Source organism: Camelus ferus, chromosome 16, assembly GCF_009834535.1.
Source record: "Camelus ferus isolate YT-003-E chromosome 16, BCGSAC_Cfer_1.0, whole genome shotgun sequence".
NCBI lineage: Eukaryota > Metazoa > Chordata > Mammalia > Artiodactyla > Camelidae > Camelus > Camelus ferus.
In genome coordinates this window covers 26,384,754-26,404,132 of record NC_045711.1, presented here as the reverse complement: position 1 = coordinate 26,404,132, position 19,379 = coordinate 26,384,754, and the positions used below count along the sequence as shown (strand labels likewise).

Sequence of the window (19,379 nt, the reverse complement as noted above, 5' to 3'; positions counted from 1 at the left end):
GAAGGAGGCACTCTGATTTTAGTGAACAGTACACTCTCAGTGAAACACAGCTCAGAAGACCACACTCAGCTGGCCTCATCTCTGCCCAGGGAACACATGCTTAGAGGAAGTAAGTTAATTTTATCCACCTAAGTAAGATATACGTTGGGAAAAAACTGCGGCCCAGTGAGTCCAGTGCAAACGAGGTCTGGGATGATCACCTGTGTCCTGCTTTACGGGTAAAGAGAACGGAGAATTGACTTTGCGCAAGGGGGCTGCGCTATGTAATGTGCACTTGTTTTCAGGAACTCAAAGTCCTCTGTGGTGTCTAGACCTTCAAGACAAACGAGTACAACGCACAGAACTACAACACCGACTCGGGCAGGCACCCTGCCAGGCGGCAGGCAACGCTGACCTGCATTCTCGTATTGAAATTTCACACCCCTGTGCTGCAGGTACTAGGCAACGTGTGTGATGATGAGAGCGTGAGGGTTTTGCCCAAGGAAATGCTGAGCTGGGCTTGAACTCAGATCTGCCCGATTTTCCAAAGCCCACACAAGCTCTGAACTCCCATACTCCTGCCTGGAGGTCACAAGACTGGGAATGAGAGCCCCTCCACCCTCCCGTGGGGATGAAATACTCTCTAGTTGACTTCCTAATTTCTGTCCTCTGGTCCCTCCCCTCCTGGCCCCTTCACAGTCCCAGGCCGCCTCACCGCCACCCCCAGGACCCCAGTCGTCTTGGCAGGCAGAGCTGGTTGCCCAAGACAATGGAAAGTCCCTCACCCGCTCTCCCCATGACGTACTGCGGCACAATGCAAGCCCTTTCTCTGCCTACAGCCCAGCTGCTGGCCCAGGATGGAACAAAGGGCCCCTGCATAGACCTAGACCGAAGGGCTCCATATGCCAGGGGTGGGGAGGGGGCCGAGGGCTGGGCACCTGATGTCTGGGGCTGCTTCGAGTCTGGCCCAGAGGCAGGAGAACTCCAAGCAAGCTGTGAGGATGCCATGAAGCAGGAGGCTGGGGCTCCCTCTGGCCCAGAAGCAATGAGGGTCTATAAGTGTGGGGGATGAGACAGGGGCACCCCACAGTTTTCCCTACAGGTTAGCTCCCTCTGGAAGGGTACCTACTAACTGGCTGGATATGTTGCTAGACATTTTAGAACTCTGGCCAGCCCCAGGCCTCAGCGTTGGGGAGGAATCCCCAAATCACTTTGGGCCCATCCCAGAGTGAATGAGTCTTGGGGTGAGAGGTGGCCGGGACACAGTGAAGCTCTGACTCTGTCCCTTACCAGCTAGGTAAGTCTGGACCCATCACTTAGCCTCTCTCGGCTTCAGTATCCTTGTCTGTAAAATGGGTAGATCCCCGCAGTTCACGAAATGAGCTAAATTACGAGAGAACAGTGTAAAAGGTATTATTAGGGGGAAAGTGAGGGTGGCTCTGGGTGAGAGGGGGCCATGGGATGCAGGGGGAGGCTCACTCAGTTCCTGCCTCTCCCCCTCCAAGCCCCCCGACCCCCAGAATGAAGAGTGACTAATTCAGTGGAGAATGGCCTTCTCTGGCTCTCCTGGGAGCCAAATCATCTCCTACCATGTGCTGAGCGCCAACTGTGTGCCTGACACTCTGTGGGGCAGCATTCCTGGCGGGGATGAGGAAACAGGAGGAGGAGGAGGAGCCAGGAGCCAAATGAAGCCCCGCTGTGGGAGGGGCGGGGCTAGAGGCAGCCCCCTCCCCCCTCCTCTGACGACGACGGCAAAGGAGGTCTCTGCACACACTGGTCTCCCACCTCCGCCTCCGCCTCCGTGAACATCTGTTTCTTTTCTGGGTGGGGGTGGGGTGAGAAGAAAGCAAGCAAGGGGGGACCGGGGGCTCCCATTCCCGCTTTCAACTCTCGCACGGCCCTCGGTAATTGAATGCAGCTTCCCAGTAACCGGCCCAGCACAAAGAGGGCCTTTCACGGGCAGTCTCTCCAGGCTGCCAGGCAATCAGGCGACTGCTTCAGCTCCCGGGCCTCTTAACAGCTCCTCAAAGCCACTCAATCAGCAATTACCGGGGCCTGCGGAGGGGGAGCACAGACGCCAGGCCTGGCGATGAGGAGCGGGGTGGGGGGCTAGCCGCAGGGAGGACCCTGGAGAAAGGGCGCAGACAAAAGAGAGGGAGCAAAGAAAAGCTTTTAGCTTTTCTGTTCCTTTCTAGAAGCGGGGACGGTTGTATCAGACTCAGCAGACGACGGGGCGGGTGCTGTCCTGGGCTTGGGGAAGGGTTTTGAGAGCCTGGGGCCCAGCAGGGTGCTCTTATCTTGTTGGACCTCAAGAAGTCTGGAAGGAATGTGTCACCCCAGAGGACAGGTCACCCTGTGTAGCTCCTTTGCAGACTGGGAGCTGGAGCCCCTCCCTCACCTGTGGTCCCAGGGGCTCTCTGCAGAGAGGCTAGCCTGAAGCCCAGCTGGGTGTCCTTGCCCTTGAACCAGCTCAGATGCAGGGGCAGCAGCCTTCCGGGGGTTAGAGGTGGGGTGGGGGTTGGGGGGTGCCCCCCTGAGGCACAGTTTTCTCCAGCACTGGGCTCTGTGTACTAAAACAGCTGTAAATCTCCCAGGTATGTCCTTTGAAAGACGTCAGCTCAGACACAGTGCCACATATGGTACGTGTGTCCTTACAGGTCAAGTGACAGCCACCGTGTGCCTGCCCTCAGGAGGTTGCTGGGATGGGGAGTGGGGTCAGGGTGGGTGAGGTCCTGACCTTCCATGTCCCCTCCGTGCTGGCAGCTGGGCGAGGCCAGGCTGCAGTAGACACGGCCCTCAGAGCCAGAGGGACCTAGATCTGAATCCTCACTGCCTACACTTCTGAGCTGTGTGACCAAGGGCGCACTGCTTGACTTCTCTGAGCTGCAGTTTCCCCAGCTGTTAAATGGGGATCCTCCCACTTGTGTGGCAGGGTGGTTAGATATTAGTTGAGAATGTGTAAAGCACAGGGCTTGGAACACAGCAGGCACCTGACGTACAATGTCACCTGTAGAGGTAAACACTGATACAAGGTCAAAGACACTCCATAGCGGGCGGGCAATGACAGACCACCACCAACACTCATCTGAACACAAACCCGCCTTGCTCCCTTCTGTGCAGGAACCAGTCCTGTACACACTTCCAGGCCCGGCTGAAACGCCACCTCCTCCAGGAAGCCCTCTGTGAGCCTCTGGGGAGAATGTGACCTCCCCCTAGGACCCCTCACAATGCAGGTCTGGCCCTGCACCCCAGGTAACAGGAAGCCACTCTCCTCTTGAAGTTAGTTACTGTGATAAATAACAACAAGTGATTATGTATATACACACATTTATATAAACATGGTCTCCCTTAACAGATCATAACACATCATCACGTAACATTCAGAGGAGCCAGTCTCAGCTCGGGGCTGTGGCCACTTCATGTAAACAGCGCCTGGTACTGTTTAGTGAATGCAGAACAAACAGATGTTGAATAAATGCAGCGAGGAAGGAATGAATGGGTTCTATGGAGGGAAATACCAGCGCTCTCCCCTCCTGGGGTCACACAGGGCCCAACCTGCACGTGGCCACTCCTGCCACCAGGGGCTCCATTCTCAATCCTTAGAGCCATTGCTGGCTCCTAGGAAGGCCTCCAAAAACGTTCACTATTCTGCTTGGGTGCTCAGTAAATAGTATAAAACATCTAATCTATGCTGCGTATCTCCTTACTTTTCCTCAGAGGCTTAATTCCATCATAACGAGCTTAAAGGGGCTGCCAAGATATCACAAAGGACTGCACCGGCGATCAGGAGAGACTTGACCTTGGTTTGGAATATCTTTTCCTTTGAGATTTACTTGTGTGCTAACTATGTGATTTTTCTACCCAGCCTGGGCTTTTACTTTGAAAATGAACTTGGAACGTGGCCATACTTTGTTTTTAGAAGTTCTATCAAACAAGCCTCAGACTTTGTGTGTCCCCTGCCTGGAACTGTCTTCTCCTGTTCCTCTGGAAGCACAGCCCCAGCCCCAGCCCTACCTCGTGCCCTCTGGGGAGGGCCAGCCCCCCACCCCTCTCTGGCCTCCACTCACGGCCCCACTGTGGTCTTTCCCACACTGCACCATGTGTGTTTGTTTATAAGGAATTGACTTTTTGTTTATTACCATATCACAGGGAAATGGCTGGGCAGATTTCCTCCCATTTTGGAGGGTGAGTTTTGGGTGGTCTGATTTAGAATATCAACCAGGCAGCATATGCAAAATTCACTCTCAGGGGGCCTGGGGGGCGGGGACTACACAGAGGCAGGCAGTCATTCTCCAGAGCAGCTGGACTGAGGGATGTGCCCTTGCAGAAGCCAGCACGGGCAGGGCTAACAGTACATCCACCGTAAGCCCTGAACTGAAAGTCGTAACGGTGGATGCTGTACGTTCCAGACCCTGATGTGTGGTCGGGCTACTTCTCACGGGGACCGAGTGAGCAGTGACAGGAGTTATGTACATTTGTAACGGCATCAGAGGGCGGCCAGCTGCTCCGTCTCCACTCCGTCCCCTCTGGCCCACTGGAAGCCCCTGGGAGGCAGAGCCGTGTCCCCATCACCTCTCTGTCCTCAGAGTGAGCGTTGAGAAGTCAGCGTCTGCTCACCCCCTGCACCTGCTGGAGGGGCCCTAACTGCCCTGGACAGACGCTGACGTCCAGGCCTCCTTAGCTGTTAAGGCGCAAACTCCAATCTGACCCTGGAGGCACAGAGGGGTGGCCCTTGCTGAACCAGGCATGATGCTACCTCTAGTTGCAGAATCACGGAGAAGGCTGCCTGGGGTCCTCTCGGTGACCCTAAGGGCTCAGGGAGGTGGCTCTTTACCAACAGGTACTCAGAGCAGCCTCTGATGGGGCCAGACAGTCACCCCCGCGATCCATTGTCCAAACCTGCTAGGGCATCTTTCTTGGGGACAGTCTTAGTGCTGGTAGCCCTTTCTTCTGAGTGTCTTAACCCTTTGAAGATGGGCTGGAGTTTGCCCATTTTTTAGATAATCCAGTTAACTTATTCTCCAGACTGTTTCATCAGCTAGTTCTGAAGGCCTTTCCAGAAAAGTGTGCCACGGGCCACATCACCAACTTCGGGACAGGGGCAGGACCGACGGGCCCGCTGGGGTCCTCGGTCCTGTGTGCGGGGTCTGGCTCTGCAGCCTAGGGGCTGGGGTCCTGGGCTTCACTTTCTGCCTGTTGGACCTGAGCTAACTCACGTAAGCTCTCCGAGCCTCAGTTTCCCCATCTGTACAAAAAAGATGACAGTTTTTCAAACCTGCCTCAGAGGGTCAGTGTGAAGCTAGACTGTGGTGAGGCAGGTGGGGTGCTGAGCGCAGCCCCTGAGGGGCATGGCCATTGTCATCAGTGTTACTTCGAAGGGTCTCTTGGAATGTGTGAGGTGTGATGGTGGGTGAAAAGGAGTAACTCACACCCATGAGTCTTTGTTTCTCCATCCTGCTAACCATACTTGGTCCTGACTAACCATCCTGCTAACCATACTTGGCTCAGCCCGACTAGGGTCCCTAAGGACCTTTCCATGCTTTCAGCAGATACCAACAGTGCCCGCTTACCAGGTGCTGTGAGGGACGCTGGGGATACAGCAGTGGCCAGAACTGTCACAAGTCCCTGCCTTCATGGAACTTAGCTTTCAGAGTAAATAAACCCAACTCAACTCAACCCAGCCCCAAATCAAATCCCAAACCACCCCAAACTCTGTATGTGGAGCTCCAGGCCTGGGCCGTGGTCCACTGTTTGGGCACTCTGCGGTGACAACTGACTTCTAGAACCAGGAAGCCTCCTCTCTCTAGGGTATGTGCTCCCCCGGTTGGGGAGGTGACTGGCTCCAGGTTGCTATGGAAACGGTGTTCTAGTGATGGGCTTGTTCTGAACAAATGGCACCAATAGCTAAATGGAGGATTCTGAGCACTCTGTCCGCCCTGGGGTAACTTCTGAAGTGGGTGCTCTTGGGATGGGATTCTCCCAATAACCTCTTCGAGATTGGGGGCCCTGGCATGGCCTCAGGGACCAGTTCTGCGTCCCACATGAGGGTCCTCAGACTTATGCGGGGATGGCTGCAGAAAACTCCAGAGACATCAGGCAGTGTCTTCTGCACTCGGAGGGCTTGCTCTGCAAGGTCGGTGCTCAGCGCTGAGCATGGGTTAGCAGTGCCTCTGGAGGAGGTCAAGGGAGGCTGAGCAGAGCGACGGGGGAGTCCCTTCCGCTGACCACCACGCTGCTCTCTCCACAGACGGGAGTAGGGCTCAAGTAGCCCTTTGTTACTGCCCCACGGGCACAGAGAATCCCTTTACCATTTTGAGTTTGACCTTGGGTGCCTGCAAGCCAAATGCTCATCACCAGCTTTAGGGAGAAAGAAAGACAAGTCATGCTTCAGGGAAGCATGGCCTTGTAAGTCCCCAGTATGTATGTGGCCGCCAGGAGTTCAGTATTTGTAACGAGATGCCATAACCTGATTCACATTGAGTCTCCGTGTCAGCCAGGCTAAGGAGGGGTCTCTGTCCTTGCCAGCCCAGAGCTGGGGTGTCAGCTCCAGCCTCCCCGCTCTGTCAAGCCCAACAGTAACCCCGGAGCTGAACAAAACAGCAGTGAGCGGGAGGCCCTCGGTCCACGGGTCCAAGCCAGATCCTAGGCTTGTTGGCACCTCCTGCCCGGCCAACAGCCCCGCTCCCTGCTGGCACGTCTTCCTTCTCATCCTCTCCTAGGACTGGGCAGAAGGTCCAGGGCGTGGGACACAATGACCTTCTGCCACCCCTTCCTCGGCAACCACCAGGCTTGGCTGGGGTGAGGGGCTGTAACATCTGTTCACTGGAATGCACTCAACCCCCTCTGCCCATAGCTGGGTGTCCCTGCGTGGCCCACCTAATGGCAGCCTCTCTAAAGCTCTGTGTCTCCCACAGGTGCTGTCCCCTTCTCAGTACTAGGGGCTGACATTTATTGACTGATTGCCCCATGCCAGGTCCCTGAGCTAAACTTCTTTGTGCCTCATCTCAGCAAATCCTCCCCACTGCACCACAAGAGAGACTATAATCATCCCCACCCATTCTACAGATGGAGAGACTGAGGCACAAAAAGATTACTTAGCACTCCCAGGATGCCTGTGGCTCCTGGGCAGCAGAGCCAGGATCCAAGTCAGGTCTGAACCTCCAGAGCTTAATGCCTCGGTGGTCTGCACTGTTTCCCTATCCTCGGGGGTCCAGGGCAGCCAGCCCTCCGGTTTCAGAGCTCATCTGACCCCGGCCAGCCAAGTTTAGCAGTTCTCCAGGCTCTGGCAAAGCAGGGCTGCTGTGTCAGCTTCCCTCTCCTTGTCATCACACTCCTTTCCAGGCCAGAGCTACTGAGCACATGGGGTGACTCCTGCAAGCCCAAAGGGCCATGCTTCTGGGGGTTCCAGGGACCCCATTAGCCCAGGATGCAAACCCTGAGCAGAGCCTGAGAGGTGGCAGCTGACTTACATACGACCTTCAGATAGTTTCCTGGGGTCCCTTGGTCTTTCTCATAAAAGAAAGGAAGGAAAGAAGTGATGGGCTGCCTCCCCTCCCTCTCCGGGGCACCTGGCCCCCCTGGCCCTCACCTGAGAGTCCGAGATCTCCGAGGGCTTCTCAGTCAGGCTGCTGCTCTCCGCCGGGATGAGGTCGTTGTACTTGGTGACGTCCTCATCGGAGTAGTGGAGGCTGCCCGGGCTGGGCCGAGGGGGAGACCTGGAGAGAGTGGGGTGAGGCTGAGACTTGGCCTCACTCAGAGTGGCCTCCTCTCTGGCTGGGGAGGCCACAGCGAGGCTCAGGGTCTTGAAGGCGCAGGACAAACCTCCCAAACCAGCTCCAGGGAAACTGGGCTGGGGGCCGGGGGGGCGGTAGGGGGGAAGGCAGCACTTCGGTTCAGTTGTGGTTCCAAGACCCCCGGGCATCAGTATCACTTGGCAGTGAACGTTACAAAGCATGTCTGGGCCCCGCCAAGACCTCCTGAATCAGAATCTCAGGTGAGGTCTGGATGCCAGCCCTGCAGACGACCTCCCCTGTGGGACTCCTAACTCACAAAGTAAGCCTTAGGGAGTTAGCACAGAGGCTAGGGCAAACGAGGAGATCCACGGCCGCTCCCCCTCCAGATGTGCTCAGAGACCAGGTACAGGTAAGCCACATCCTACTTCTGAAACATCAGCCCTAGAGAGAGCGGTGCATTTCCCAGGGAGTTAGGGGCCTGGCTCTGAGTCATCTGAACAAACGCTCAGATCAGCGCTCCTCAGGCATTCCGCTCGCCCTGGGGTGCGCGGGAGGCCGGCGGCCAGGGTAACGGCAGGGCTCCTGGAGGCCCTGGGCAGGTGGCCGGGGCCCCCCATGACTCTGCCCTATTTGTGTCTTCTTAGGTTGGGATTCAGGGGGCTCTGCCCAGGGCCTGACGCCCCATGATGTGCCCAGCCAGCTCCGGGAAGCGTTTCTGGCACTGAGGCCCCAGACTCCAGCTGTCCCACACGGGGCTGGAGGGGGTTTGCTGCTGAAATGTCGCTAAGAACAATCCTGTGGCCCAGGAATATGCCACAAGCCATCCCCCCCCCGCCACCTCCAACCTCTACATTGGTTTTATTCCAATCAACAAAGCCGCAGGTTTATTTAAAAATAATATAGCAGTACTAAGCAGTAGCTTCACGTAGACAAGACAGACAAACAAATGACTGAGAGGAGGGAGGAAACGGGGTGCCAGGCTAGCGCTGTCTTGGCGACCTGCAGGGTGAGTCGGGGGCCGGTGGGTGGCCGTGGCCGGGTCAGGCTCCTGGAGCCCGGGGCTGGTTTGGTGCACACGGGATTTCTGTGTATACACAGCCGTGTAGGGGACACACGGGGGGCCTCAGTGTGTGTACACTGTGGGCGTGAGAGGCCAGCAAGGCCAGGCTGTCAGTGAAGCGCCCTCTTGTTCCACGTGGCAGGGCCCCGGAGCCAGCCTGGCGGGGCTGTGGTGGCCGTGCTGGGCTGGCCACTGCGGCCTCAAATGGCTCTTTCTTTGGAAAGCTGGCTTTGGCGGAGGATGAGAGCTCGGCCTGGCTGGCCTGCGCACCCCTCCCGCTGTCCTCCTGATGAACACACACATCGCCTCTTCCTTCCAGGACCAGACAGAGACGCTTTGTGAGCTGAGCCTGGGAGAGGCAAATCCCCTCCACTCCCGCCGGCCCCTCTGATGAGCCGGGAATGTTAACAGGGTTGAGGCTGGAGACAGGAGCCCCTGGGCCAGAGCCCCTGGTCTCTCCCGAGAGCATAAAACTGCCGGGTCAATCAGGTGAGGGTCAGGTGAGCCCCAGCACCTGCCCCTGCCCTTGGAAAATGCCTGGGCCACCACAGGGAGGGGAGTGGGGCTAGGAGGGGCCTGGGGTTGGAGCGGAGTTAGGAGAAAACAGGAGCTGTGGTTGGCAGAAACCCTCGGTACCCACCTTCTTGTGCCTTTCTCCCCAGCCCCGGGATGTGCTGCCTGGGCCCCGCTGCGCCTTCCTGCCTGCCTGTTCTGTGGCCCTCCCAAGCGTCCTCCACTCCCTGGGCACTGCTGGCCCCCAAACCTCCAGCTTCCGGCCCCCCACGCAGACAGCCCACTACCTGGTGTACAGGCCGTTCTTTCTGCAAAAGGAATTCTTGACGGAGAGCCGGCGGTTGTTGAGCTCCAGGGCAGGAAAGCTGCTCTCATCCAGACTCATCATCTCCCCGCGGCCCAGGGCGCCAGACTTGGCACTGTTCCCTGGGGAGGGCGGAGGAGATTGACATCCGTCACTCACTCCAGTCCTTTGGACCGGGTGGCCTCCCATCCTCCACCTCGCTGGGCTGCTGCCTCTTTCTCTTGTTAGGGTTGCAGCCAAAATAGGAAACGGAGATGTGCGTAGGATCCCTAAGCTCCCCACCCCCGCCATCCGAGCAGGTGCATTTCCGGAGAGAGAGATCCCCCCACCCTGTCCTTGCCAAAAGGGAGAGGCAGAGAGGTGACAGTCCAGGTCCAGCCAGCAGGGCTCAGCGCCAGCTCACCCGAGTCTGCCTTCTTGGCATACTTCTTGCTCTGGCCGCGGATGATGAGCACGAAGACCAGCAGCAGGATGAAGATGAGACCGACGAGGGCGATGACCACCAAGAACCACCACTCCTCGTAGAAGGGGTTGGCTTTCTGGGCTGAAGCATGGTGGGGGGTGGTCAGGTCCAAGGTGCTCAGCCCCCACCCTGTCTCCAAACCTCCCGCTCCAGCTGGGACCCTACCACCTGCTCTCGCACTTTACGGGGGTGGGTCTGTGCCCTCTGAACAAGGTAGACTTTAAGGTGGGTAGGGACGGTTTCATCTCAAGTGCCAGCTCTGATCACTCAGTAAAGGGCTGCCTGGAGGCCTCTTTTGAGAAGAGTTTCTAGACTCGCTAGGAAAGAGCGCTAGGATTGACTAGTGATGTCTGCTGCAGACGCAGGAGGGAGGAGGGGCTGTGTGCTGGCTACCTTTACTTTTATATTTTCCCTTGCCACCCATGGCCCAGGGGCTACCTTGACAGACAGACCCAAATGGGTGTTGGAAAGGTGCTTGTCTGGCCTGTGGTGGGCCTGGGAGAGCTTCTGAACAAGGTTTAGCTGTGACAGAATGTTTTCTGGCAGCAGAAAGTGAGGGCAGCTGGGAGGGTGGACACCAGTGCGTCTTTAGAAAGCCTCCTCCAGGGAGCCTCCCCTTCTTTCAAAATCCTCAGCGCTGTGCTCTCTGCACGCGACTGGCACCCATCCATGCTGCTGCCTGATGGGGCTGGTTCTTCTATTTCAGCCTGGAAGGGCTTAAGTCCTTGGTTTGGTTCTATCCGTCTGGGCAAGGGTGAAAACACATGGGAGGGTGGCTGGGCTCCTGAGACATGCCCGGCGAGGAGAAATTTTGAGTTCTGTTTCTGCCTGAAGGGAAGAGGCTTTGGTATTAAAAGTGGTTAGTGGTTCGCTCTGGGGTCATGGGTTTCCATACTGGTGTCCTCTGTGAGCTGGGGGACAAAGGGAAGGCTAAGGAGAAGCGGAAGGGTGGGGGTGGCGCCCTGCCCCACCCGGGAGCTGCTCGCTCAGGCCTGTGCGCCACAGGCTGCTGACTCTGTCTGTTTGGGGGGGTGGTTTCCATGGAAACACTCAGTTTATGGCCTGGTGTCCTCATATCTCCTGGGTGACGAGCTCACGGAAGCTCTCATCTTGGGCCCACTGATTCATCCACAAGCCCACTGGGCCCCCTGCCGAGGGCTTCTGGAGTCCTTGAAAAGGAACCCCAAACCCCCACGGCCCCCAGCTCCTTCCGGAGTTGAAAGCAGACTCAGGCCCCAGCCCAGGGCTTTCTGCCTGGGGGAACTGAGAGGACATGCCTTTTGGTCCCCAGCCCTGGGCTTCTGGGGCTTGCTGCCTCTCCTCCTCCCCTCCTCCCCCGACAAGGCTCTCCGGCGGGGCGCCCCACCCCTCACCCCACAGGCCAGTACCTGGCACCGACTGGGAGGGGCTGCTGGGGGTGCCGAAGCCATAGTCGTTGACGGCGATGACCCGGAAGTCATAGCTCACGCCTGGCTTGAGGATGTCCATGCTGAATGTGTAGGAAGTCACCTCCTTGGGGATGTCTTTGATGAGGATGTCCCAGAGCCCCTCGTCTGCAGGAGCACAGAGAGGGAGACACCCATGAGGGGGAGCCCCCTACCCCGATCCTAACCGTTGCTCCCTGCCAGCAGGGCCGGTTGGGTCTGCCCGGTCCACACTGACGCTCCTGTGCTTGGCAGCTAGAAGGTCCTCGGGAGATGTTTGTAAAAAAGTATCTGATCATTTTATTCTTTTTAATGAAAATGTTTGCAAGACATTAAAAAATGGGTAATGTGCAGAAAATCCTCTACCAACCAACCCACTATCACCATCCAGAGAAGGAGCTGCACCGTTTTCACACCTGTGTAGAAGAGCTCCCCAGGTCTGCTTCCCACGCCAGCACAAGGTGCTGGGCAGCATGCTTCTGAGTGGCTGCCTAGTATGTTCTCGTCCACGTACACCCCCCTTTACTTAACCAGGCCCCTATGCTTCTGTTCCCCCTTCCTATTCACAACAGACACAGTAGGAGCATCAGACAAAAAGAACAGGACTTTTTGAAAACAGCTGTAGGAAGGAACGGGGTTGCCTGTGAGGGTTTGGTCAAGTTGCCTGGATTTGATGGGGAGCAGAGATCTAAGGAGAACGAGGGACCGGTGAGGGCTGGAGGGGTCCCTCCTCTGTTCCCCCTCCACGTTGTCACCAACCACCCCTGTCCTTTGAGCCCCTGACTTTCCCTTCAGGTCCGACCCCCACTGTCTGTGACTCTCTGGGCCTTGTCCTCTTGGGACATGATTCAGTTTCACCTGCTTCAAAAGGAAGGAGCGTGCTGCCCGTGCAAGACAAGAGGCCAGCATCCTCCTGGGCCCAGGAGCATCCTCTGCGTGGATGTGGAGGCTGGCAGGGGGCTGGGCCAGATGCTCTGTGTAGGGCCAGTGGGGCTGGCTTGGCCTGGGACAGAGGGTGAGTCTGCCTCCTCGTCCTAGTGCAGGGCTGATTTGGCAACCAAACTGTCAAGCCACCGTGGGCCCTGGTCAGGTCCTGTTTTCACATGAACTGGGGGTCCAGAGGTTTCAGAAGGGCTTTGACACAAGTTTCTACTCTATAGCACAGGGAACTATATTCAATATCTTGTTATAACCTATAGTGAAAAAGAACATGAAAAGGAATATATGTATGTATACGTACGACTGAAACACTATGCTGTACACCAGAGATTGATTGTAAACTGACTCTACTTCAACTAAAAATAAATAAATTAGTTAAAATAAAAAGAAAAGACAGACCTTGGTGGGCTGAGCTCCCAGGGCCTCCTCCATCCCCTGACCTGCTCCCGGGAGGTCACCCAGCAGCCCGCAGGTCATCCAGGCCGCCGCTGCCCTGGACCAGCTCCCACAGCCTGCCCTCTCGCTCCTCCCGTCTCATTGCTGTTCCTCGTCTGTTTCTGAACCCCTTTGCGTAAGAGCGGCCTTTCAGGCCCACAGGTGGCTCCCAGTTCCAGCTCGGCCCTTCCCTGGGGCGGATGGATTTTGTTTGTTTCCTCCTCCACACGTTTTTACAGATCCACCCAAGCGAGAAACTCTAGTGGAGGGACCACAACCCCGTGAGCATGTCTGAACGTTGGACCAGAAGCGTGGTGGCCCCTGCGGAAGCCTCCTTCCTGCTGTCCCGTCTGGGTCCGGCCGTGGGGGCCCCGTCTGGGTTCTGCTGTCCTCCCGGAAGGCTCCAGAGTCCTGAGTCTGGTCCTCATCTTCCATCTTAATTATTTGTTTTGGGATGTCTGCCTCCTATACATCACATCTTTTTGTGGAACGTCTCTTTTTCTCCTGCAAGGCTGTGAAATTCCTCGAGGGCAGGGATCATGCCTAATTTGTCTTTGTCGTCCAGCACAGGCATCCTCAAAGCGTTTTTGACAAAATGAGTGAAAATCTTTCTTCCCTGGCCTTCCTGTAGCGTTATGTGCCCCAGTTTCAGTCCTGAGCACCTCAAACTGTAAGTATTGGGGTGCAGGTCCACTTTCATCCTGTGACTTTGAATTCATTCCCCTAGATGACACTGATGTGTCTGATGATGATGAAACAGTCACACTCACTCCTCCACAAGCATCATGGTTCTAACAGCTTTATCAGCAGCAATGGCGAGAAGGAGGAGCCTTTGTACCCATGTTACAGATGAGGAAACCAAGGCTTGGAGAGAACTGAGCTCATCTCCCAAGGTCACACCGCCCCAAGTGGCAGTGCCGGTGTTTCAGCCCTGAGATGCCTGACTCCTCCCGGCACCGAGCACCCTCCGGGTGCCCAGGATGGTGCTGAATGTGACCAGTGTTTCTGGATGGGCTTGTCCAGGACCCTGCTGCCTCCCCGGAGGCAGGGACTCCTGCCTGCTGTCTGACCCTCCTTGTTCCTTCTCACACAGAAATGAGGGGTGGGGCTGGGGTAACAGGGGCCAAGCCAGAATCTGCTGGAACATCAGGCTGTGGCTCTGGCCTCAAGCCCCAGGAGTCGGCTGATGTGCAGGGTGGATTCCCTAGGTCTGAAACCTCTGGTGAATCCCTCCCTAGTCTTCAGTGCCTGGTGGTTCCTGTTTAGTTGGTTCTGCCCAGCACAAAGTACGAGCAATGCAGGGTGAGCCTAGGACAAGAGTGATCTCATCCTGAAGACGAGGAGGGTGTACAGCCGGGGGGCACGGAGGTGGAGATGCCCACCCATCACAGACAGCCCTCCCACAGCCGCGGGCAAAAGCACCGTGCTCCTCTCATCCTCCATCCTCTCACCAGCATCCATCCCCATCCCCAGCTCTCGGGCACCCCTCCGAGTCCCCGCCCTTCAGGGCGTCCTGCCTTGATCCCAACCGTGTGGACCAAGTCATGGCCCCCAAACCTGGAACACCAGGTCCCAGCCAGACCTCCCAGGAAACGCTCGAAAATCAACAGGGCTAAAGTCCAGGGCCAACATTCCACAGCCTGGCACCCCGGTAGGCCAACTTGGATGGAAAAAGCAGGCCCAGGCCCTGGTTGGGAGAAGCATGTGGAGGTCTCCTGGCCAAGTCAGCAGCCGGCCCTGGAGGGCCGGGGAGGGACCATCTGGAGCGGGGAGGGTGCCACCGTCGCATGTGTCTGCCTGCTACACGTTGGATCTCAGCTGCTAGAGGTAACAGCTATCTGTGACTGCGATTATCAGTGCAAAATTAAAGCAATGACAGGGTGGTAGCGGCTTCCTGGAGCCTCTGGAATTAACTATTTGCTATCGAGATGGTTAGTTCCTGGCTCCCCGGAGGTATTAACCGTGCCACTGGGATGTCGGCGCTCCCCAGCAGAAGCATCAGCTCCTGAGACGCCGACTTCTCGTTACGACTAGTATCTGCTGTTTGGGCTGGAACAACAATCTTTTTTTTTTTTTTCCCCTTCTTTCTCAACTTCAATGACCTAATCATGGGTCCACAGAATGCCAAGAACAAGCCTCCAGCCTGCGCGGACTCTGGCACCTCTGATTAATGTGGAAACCTAGCAACGGAGGGAGCTGGCAGTGGCCGGGAGCTCCTGGGGGTAAGGGGAGCCGGAGAGGCAGAAGCAGGTGTCACGGCGACTGTGAAACAGGAGCTCTGAGAGCAGCCCTGCAGCGACTTATCAGCGGCTCGGCTCCTGATGGCTTTGGAAGTTCCTGTGGTTTGATTTCAGGCTTGACAGGAGAGAGTGGTGCATTGCAGGAACTGTAGTGACGGCCACGATGGCAGAGATGGACTTAAAGAGGCAGCTGGGTCTCCGGGGGACAGCCAGCCTCCTTGTGGGGCATCGGTCACGGGGTGGCGTGGAGGACGTGGGTGTGTAGCCAACAGGAGCCCAAATCTTCGTTCCTCCGGCTTCTTGAACGAGCCTCCGCCTGAGTCGGTGCTCACCAGGCACTAAGTGCCGCTCTCTGGGGCCTCCTGCATGTTCCTTAACTGAGGGCGCAATTCCCCGCTTCCCGCCCATCACAGGGCCTCCTCCAGCTTCACCCGGGGAAGCACAAGCGCCCCAAGTGCAGGGACTGGGAAAGGAGGGAGAAAGGGAGCCGTGGACCCTGCTCCGCGGCGGGACGTACCTGAAGGCCTGGCCTCTATGACATAGCGGGTGATGGGCCCTTTGCCGGGGTCTCCGCTGGACCAGTGGATGGCGATGGCGGAGCTGTAGCGCACGATGATGGGCACTCCAGGCGGTCCGGGGGCGCCTGCAAACAGCACACGTGGGCGAGGGGATGTGCGGAAGCCAGAACAGACGCCCGGCCTGCCTCCCTGGGCTCCAGCAGGAGGGGATGGGCAATGGACCCAACCCCGCCAGGGTCTCCAGAAACCCTGCGTGTGCTGAGGCCCAAGAAGGGCGGTGGGGACCACCAGATCTGACTTATTCTCTGCCAGGTCACCCACATTCCCCTGCATTCCAAGTCCCAGGGAGGAGAAGTAGATAAGATGATTCCAGAAAGGTCCCCAGCTGCACTGGCTTTAAGGATACATTAGAGAAGAGCCTGGGGCCTCCACTCCTAGGAAGAAGGAGGAAGGCTGCCCCCCCACCCCCGCTGGCTCTCCTGGCGTGGCAGGTGCGTCGGGGCAGCAGGCTGTTACATCGGCCACCTGGGGAGCCGGCCCCAGAGGCCAGAGCAGGAGGGAGAAGTTTACTTGTGTAAGGAGAGGAGTACATCTGTTCCGTCTGCAAAGGGTCCCAGGCCCCTTCTCCCTGGGGTGCCCTGCAGCACAGGCCAGGGCGCATCCTCCAGGCCCCCACTTCCCCCAGGGCCCTGTGTGCTGTTCTCCGCCATGCCTGCTCCCCACGACACCTGGAGCCCCACGTCCCCTGGGCCCGGCACACAGTAGGTGCTTGTGGGATGATGAGGAAATGGACCAGTGAGTGAGGGGGTGGGTGAACGGCTGGCCCGGTGGTCCCTGTGGATGCCTGCAAGGAAAGGAGTGGAGAGCCCAGCTTCAGACTGAAGCTCCTCCAGGCCCGGGAGAGCCGGCAGGCTGGGCAGCAGGCCCGGACTCACTCCCAGCCCTTGGCCGCCCACTGCCTGCATCCAGGCCTGACCCGTGTCCTCGCAGGGCCTCACTGCCTCCCTTCCTCCCTGCCACCTTTCCTTCCTTCCTTCCCTCACGTGCATCCTGCCTACAGCACAGGGCAAAGGCGGCTGAGGGATCTGGGGTGTGGGGCGCAGCCTGGGGGAGGTGTGAGGGGCGGGGCAGGAGCTCTCAGGACCCCAGGTTTTCACTCTGCACTGGACAACACTCAGGGCTGAGAGGAGGTGCTGTCAACTCCTCCTGGACTAGAAGCTTCCAGCACATCCAGCACTGCCTGGCCTGGAGGGACAAGGACGCCTGGCTGCACGTCCTCCCCAGCTGAACCCCTCCTCTGCTGGGCGCAGCTCAGGGACATCTCAGCCACTCCCCCCATCCTCTGTGCTTCCTCTCACCCCCTCGCACCCGGCCTGGGTAACTTCAAGCCTCAGGTTAGAACAGCCTGTCCTCCAGAAGGCCCTCTCCTGTCCCCAGGCCACTGCTCTGTCCTTCTGGTCCCTGCCAGCTCCCTTCCTGCTTTTGTTTCCCAGGGAAGCCGGCTCAGGTGAGAGGCGCCCGGGGAGGGGCTGGGGGCAGATGGAGGGCAGAGGCGGGAGGGGCAGCTCCCTGGCAAACTTCCTCCTCAGCTGGCCGCCGGCTTTGTTCCAACCCAGCCCAGGAGCCAGACAGCTTTTCTGAAGAACAAGAGGCGGGGAAGAGAAAGTGCCCAGAAGAGAAAGGGAAGAGAGTGTCCAGCCTGAACCAGCTCCCAGGGCAGACCTGCTGGGCGGGGGTGGGGGCAGGGCCACCTCCCCAGGCCTGGCTCCCCTCCCCACAGGCTGAGGAGGCCCTGTCCCCTCCTGGCTGACCTCCTGGAAGGAGGAGGGGCAGGACGGGAGGAGGGAATTCAGGGGAAGTCTGGGATGGGCTGTGTACTTTCTTGGGGTGGTGGGGGAGATCAGAGTGGCTGGGAGGTGGCTTCTGTGTTCAGGAGGGGACATCCCGCATGAGTGACAGGGACTTTGGGGAGCAAATCTTAACCACTGTGGGTGCCTTGAAAAACTCCCCCAGCCTGATGACGACTATGGCCCCAAGAGGTGTCACAAAACCCAAACAGAGTGACTCTTTCCTCCTGGCCCAACCCAGCCTAGTGCACATGGCCTGGCTCCTTTCTTCCCTGCCCCTGCCTCCCTGTCTAGGAAGAAGGCAGCTGGCAGGCCCCCTGGCCCTGGCCCTGGCCTGGCCCCCAGAGCATTGGTTCTCACCGTGGGTACCAAAGAGCTACCCTCTGTTCTTATTCAAATGCTTGTTCCCAGTGTGGACGCTCAGAGGTTCTGACTTCCTGGGGCCCCAGAATCTGCACTTATCACAAGAACCCCAGGGTTTAGTGGCACCTTGAGAAACATTCTGATGACACAGGTGACCCTGGGTAGCCTGGCCGGCCTTCCCTCCCACCTGGACACCCACCCCTCCCCATCGTCCTCCGACACAGCCACTTTTAGAATCCTACAGAATGCCTGTTTGTATTACCACGCGTCCACCTGAATGCCCCACCCCATGAAGTCTTCTGGAATCGCCTCCTTTAAATGCCCCTCTTCCTGCCCTCCAGGCCCGCCCGAGACGTTCTGCCTTGAATCCACCAGAATCCCCGTCTTGCACCAGAATCCCTGTCTTGCTCAACTCTGCATCTCCGGTCTCCAGCTGGCTCTGGACATCCCCTTCTGACCTTGGGGGGCCGAACGCTGCGGGTGGAGAGCAGCAGCCCCCGCATCCACCCGACACTCCCCTACCTTCTCCGGGGCCCGTGGTGACATTGGCTTCGATCTCAGGCCCGTAGGTGAAGGTCTTGGCTCTGATGCGGAACCTGTAGGTCATCCCCTCCGCCAGGTCCTTCACCTTCAGCCACAGAGGGCTGCTCCCCTTCACATCCACCGTCACGATCTTACTGACTCCTGGGGGGGGGGGGAGGACACAGCATGTGGGGGCTGCAGGGACTGGGGAGACTGGGAGGGAGGGAGGTACTGGGCAGGAGGCGCACCCCCTTGGAGTTAGGCTGGGACCAGCATCCTTGGTCACAATGTTTCCCAGATTATTTCTCAGAACACACTCCTGTGGGCTGTTCTTGAGAATATATATAGTGCCTGTCTGTCTGTTGAATGAATAACTGCAGGGGCCTTTAGCATCTGGAGGGAAAAAAAGCCTCACCATCCTGTTTAATGTAACCATTGTACCCCAAACATATCTCACCCTCTGTTTTTGGTCCCCTACGTCCCATCCTATAGAACTCAAACTCCAAGGATCACCTTTCAGGAAGTGCATCTGTAAAGATGCCACAGTGCGGAGTTGGAGGGGACACACTTGCAGCCACCCTCACAGCCCAGGACAAGCTCAGCTCCGCCTGGTCTCCTTTCTTCCTCTGGTGCCGATGACGGCCTGGAGCTCACTCCTGGCCCTCCACCAGCGGCACCCGCCAGGCTCTTTAGGGCAAAAGTGAGGATGCTACAGCACCCCAGATCATGGCAACGAGAGGGGAGTCCTGCATGGCTCTCAGGAGGGGAGGGTTTGCGCTCTGTGCCTCACAAGTCAAAATCCTCCCTGTCGGGGGAGGGTAGAGCTCAGTGGTAGGGCGCACACCCAGCGTGCACAAGGCCCTGCGTTCAAACCCTAGGACCTCCATTAAATAAATAAATAACCCTAATTATACCCCCAAACCCCCCAAAGCAAAAAAAAATCCCCCCAAACAACCCCCAACCCCCCCAAACTCCCAAATCCTCCCTGAGGGCCGGGACTGGGTTTCATCTCCCTTGTCCACTGAGCACGCCGGTCACC

At 57.7% G+C, this 19,379-nt stretch overlaps 1 protein-coding gene across 3 annotated transcripts in view; it reads right to left on the bottom strand.

Annotated features, from left to right (window-relative positions):
• The window catches only part of SDK2 (sidekick cell adhesion molecule 2), a 246,430-nt gene that overhangs the window by 2,336 nt on the left and 224,715 nt on the right, over window positions 1–19,379 (bottom strand). For all 3 annotated transcript variants that reach the window (XM_032456926.1, XM_032456928.1, XM_032456929.1), the window contains 6 exons: window positions 18,341–18,502; window positions 15,608–15,733; window positions 11,441–11,605; window positions 9,993–10,133; window positions 9,573–9,711; window positions 7,568–7,694 (listed from right to left, as the gene is read on the bottom strand). In XM_032456926.1, coding sequence (XP_032312817.1) covers window positions 7,568–7,694; window positions 9,573–9,711; window positions 9,993–10,133; window positions 11,441–11,605; window positions 15,608–15,733; window positions 18,341–18,502 — 860 coding nt within the window. The remainder of the gene's footprint in view (window positions 1–7,567; window positions 7,695–9,572; window positions 9,712–9,992; window positions 10,134–11,440; window positions 11,606–15,607; window positions 15,734–18,340; window positions 18,503–19,379) is intronic.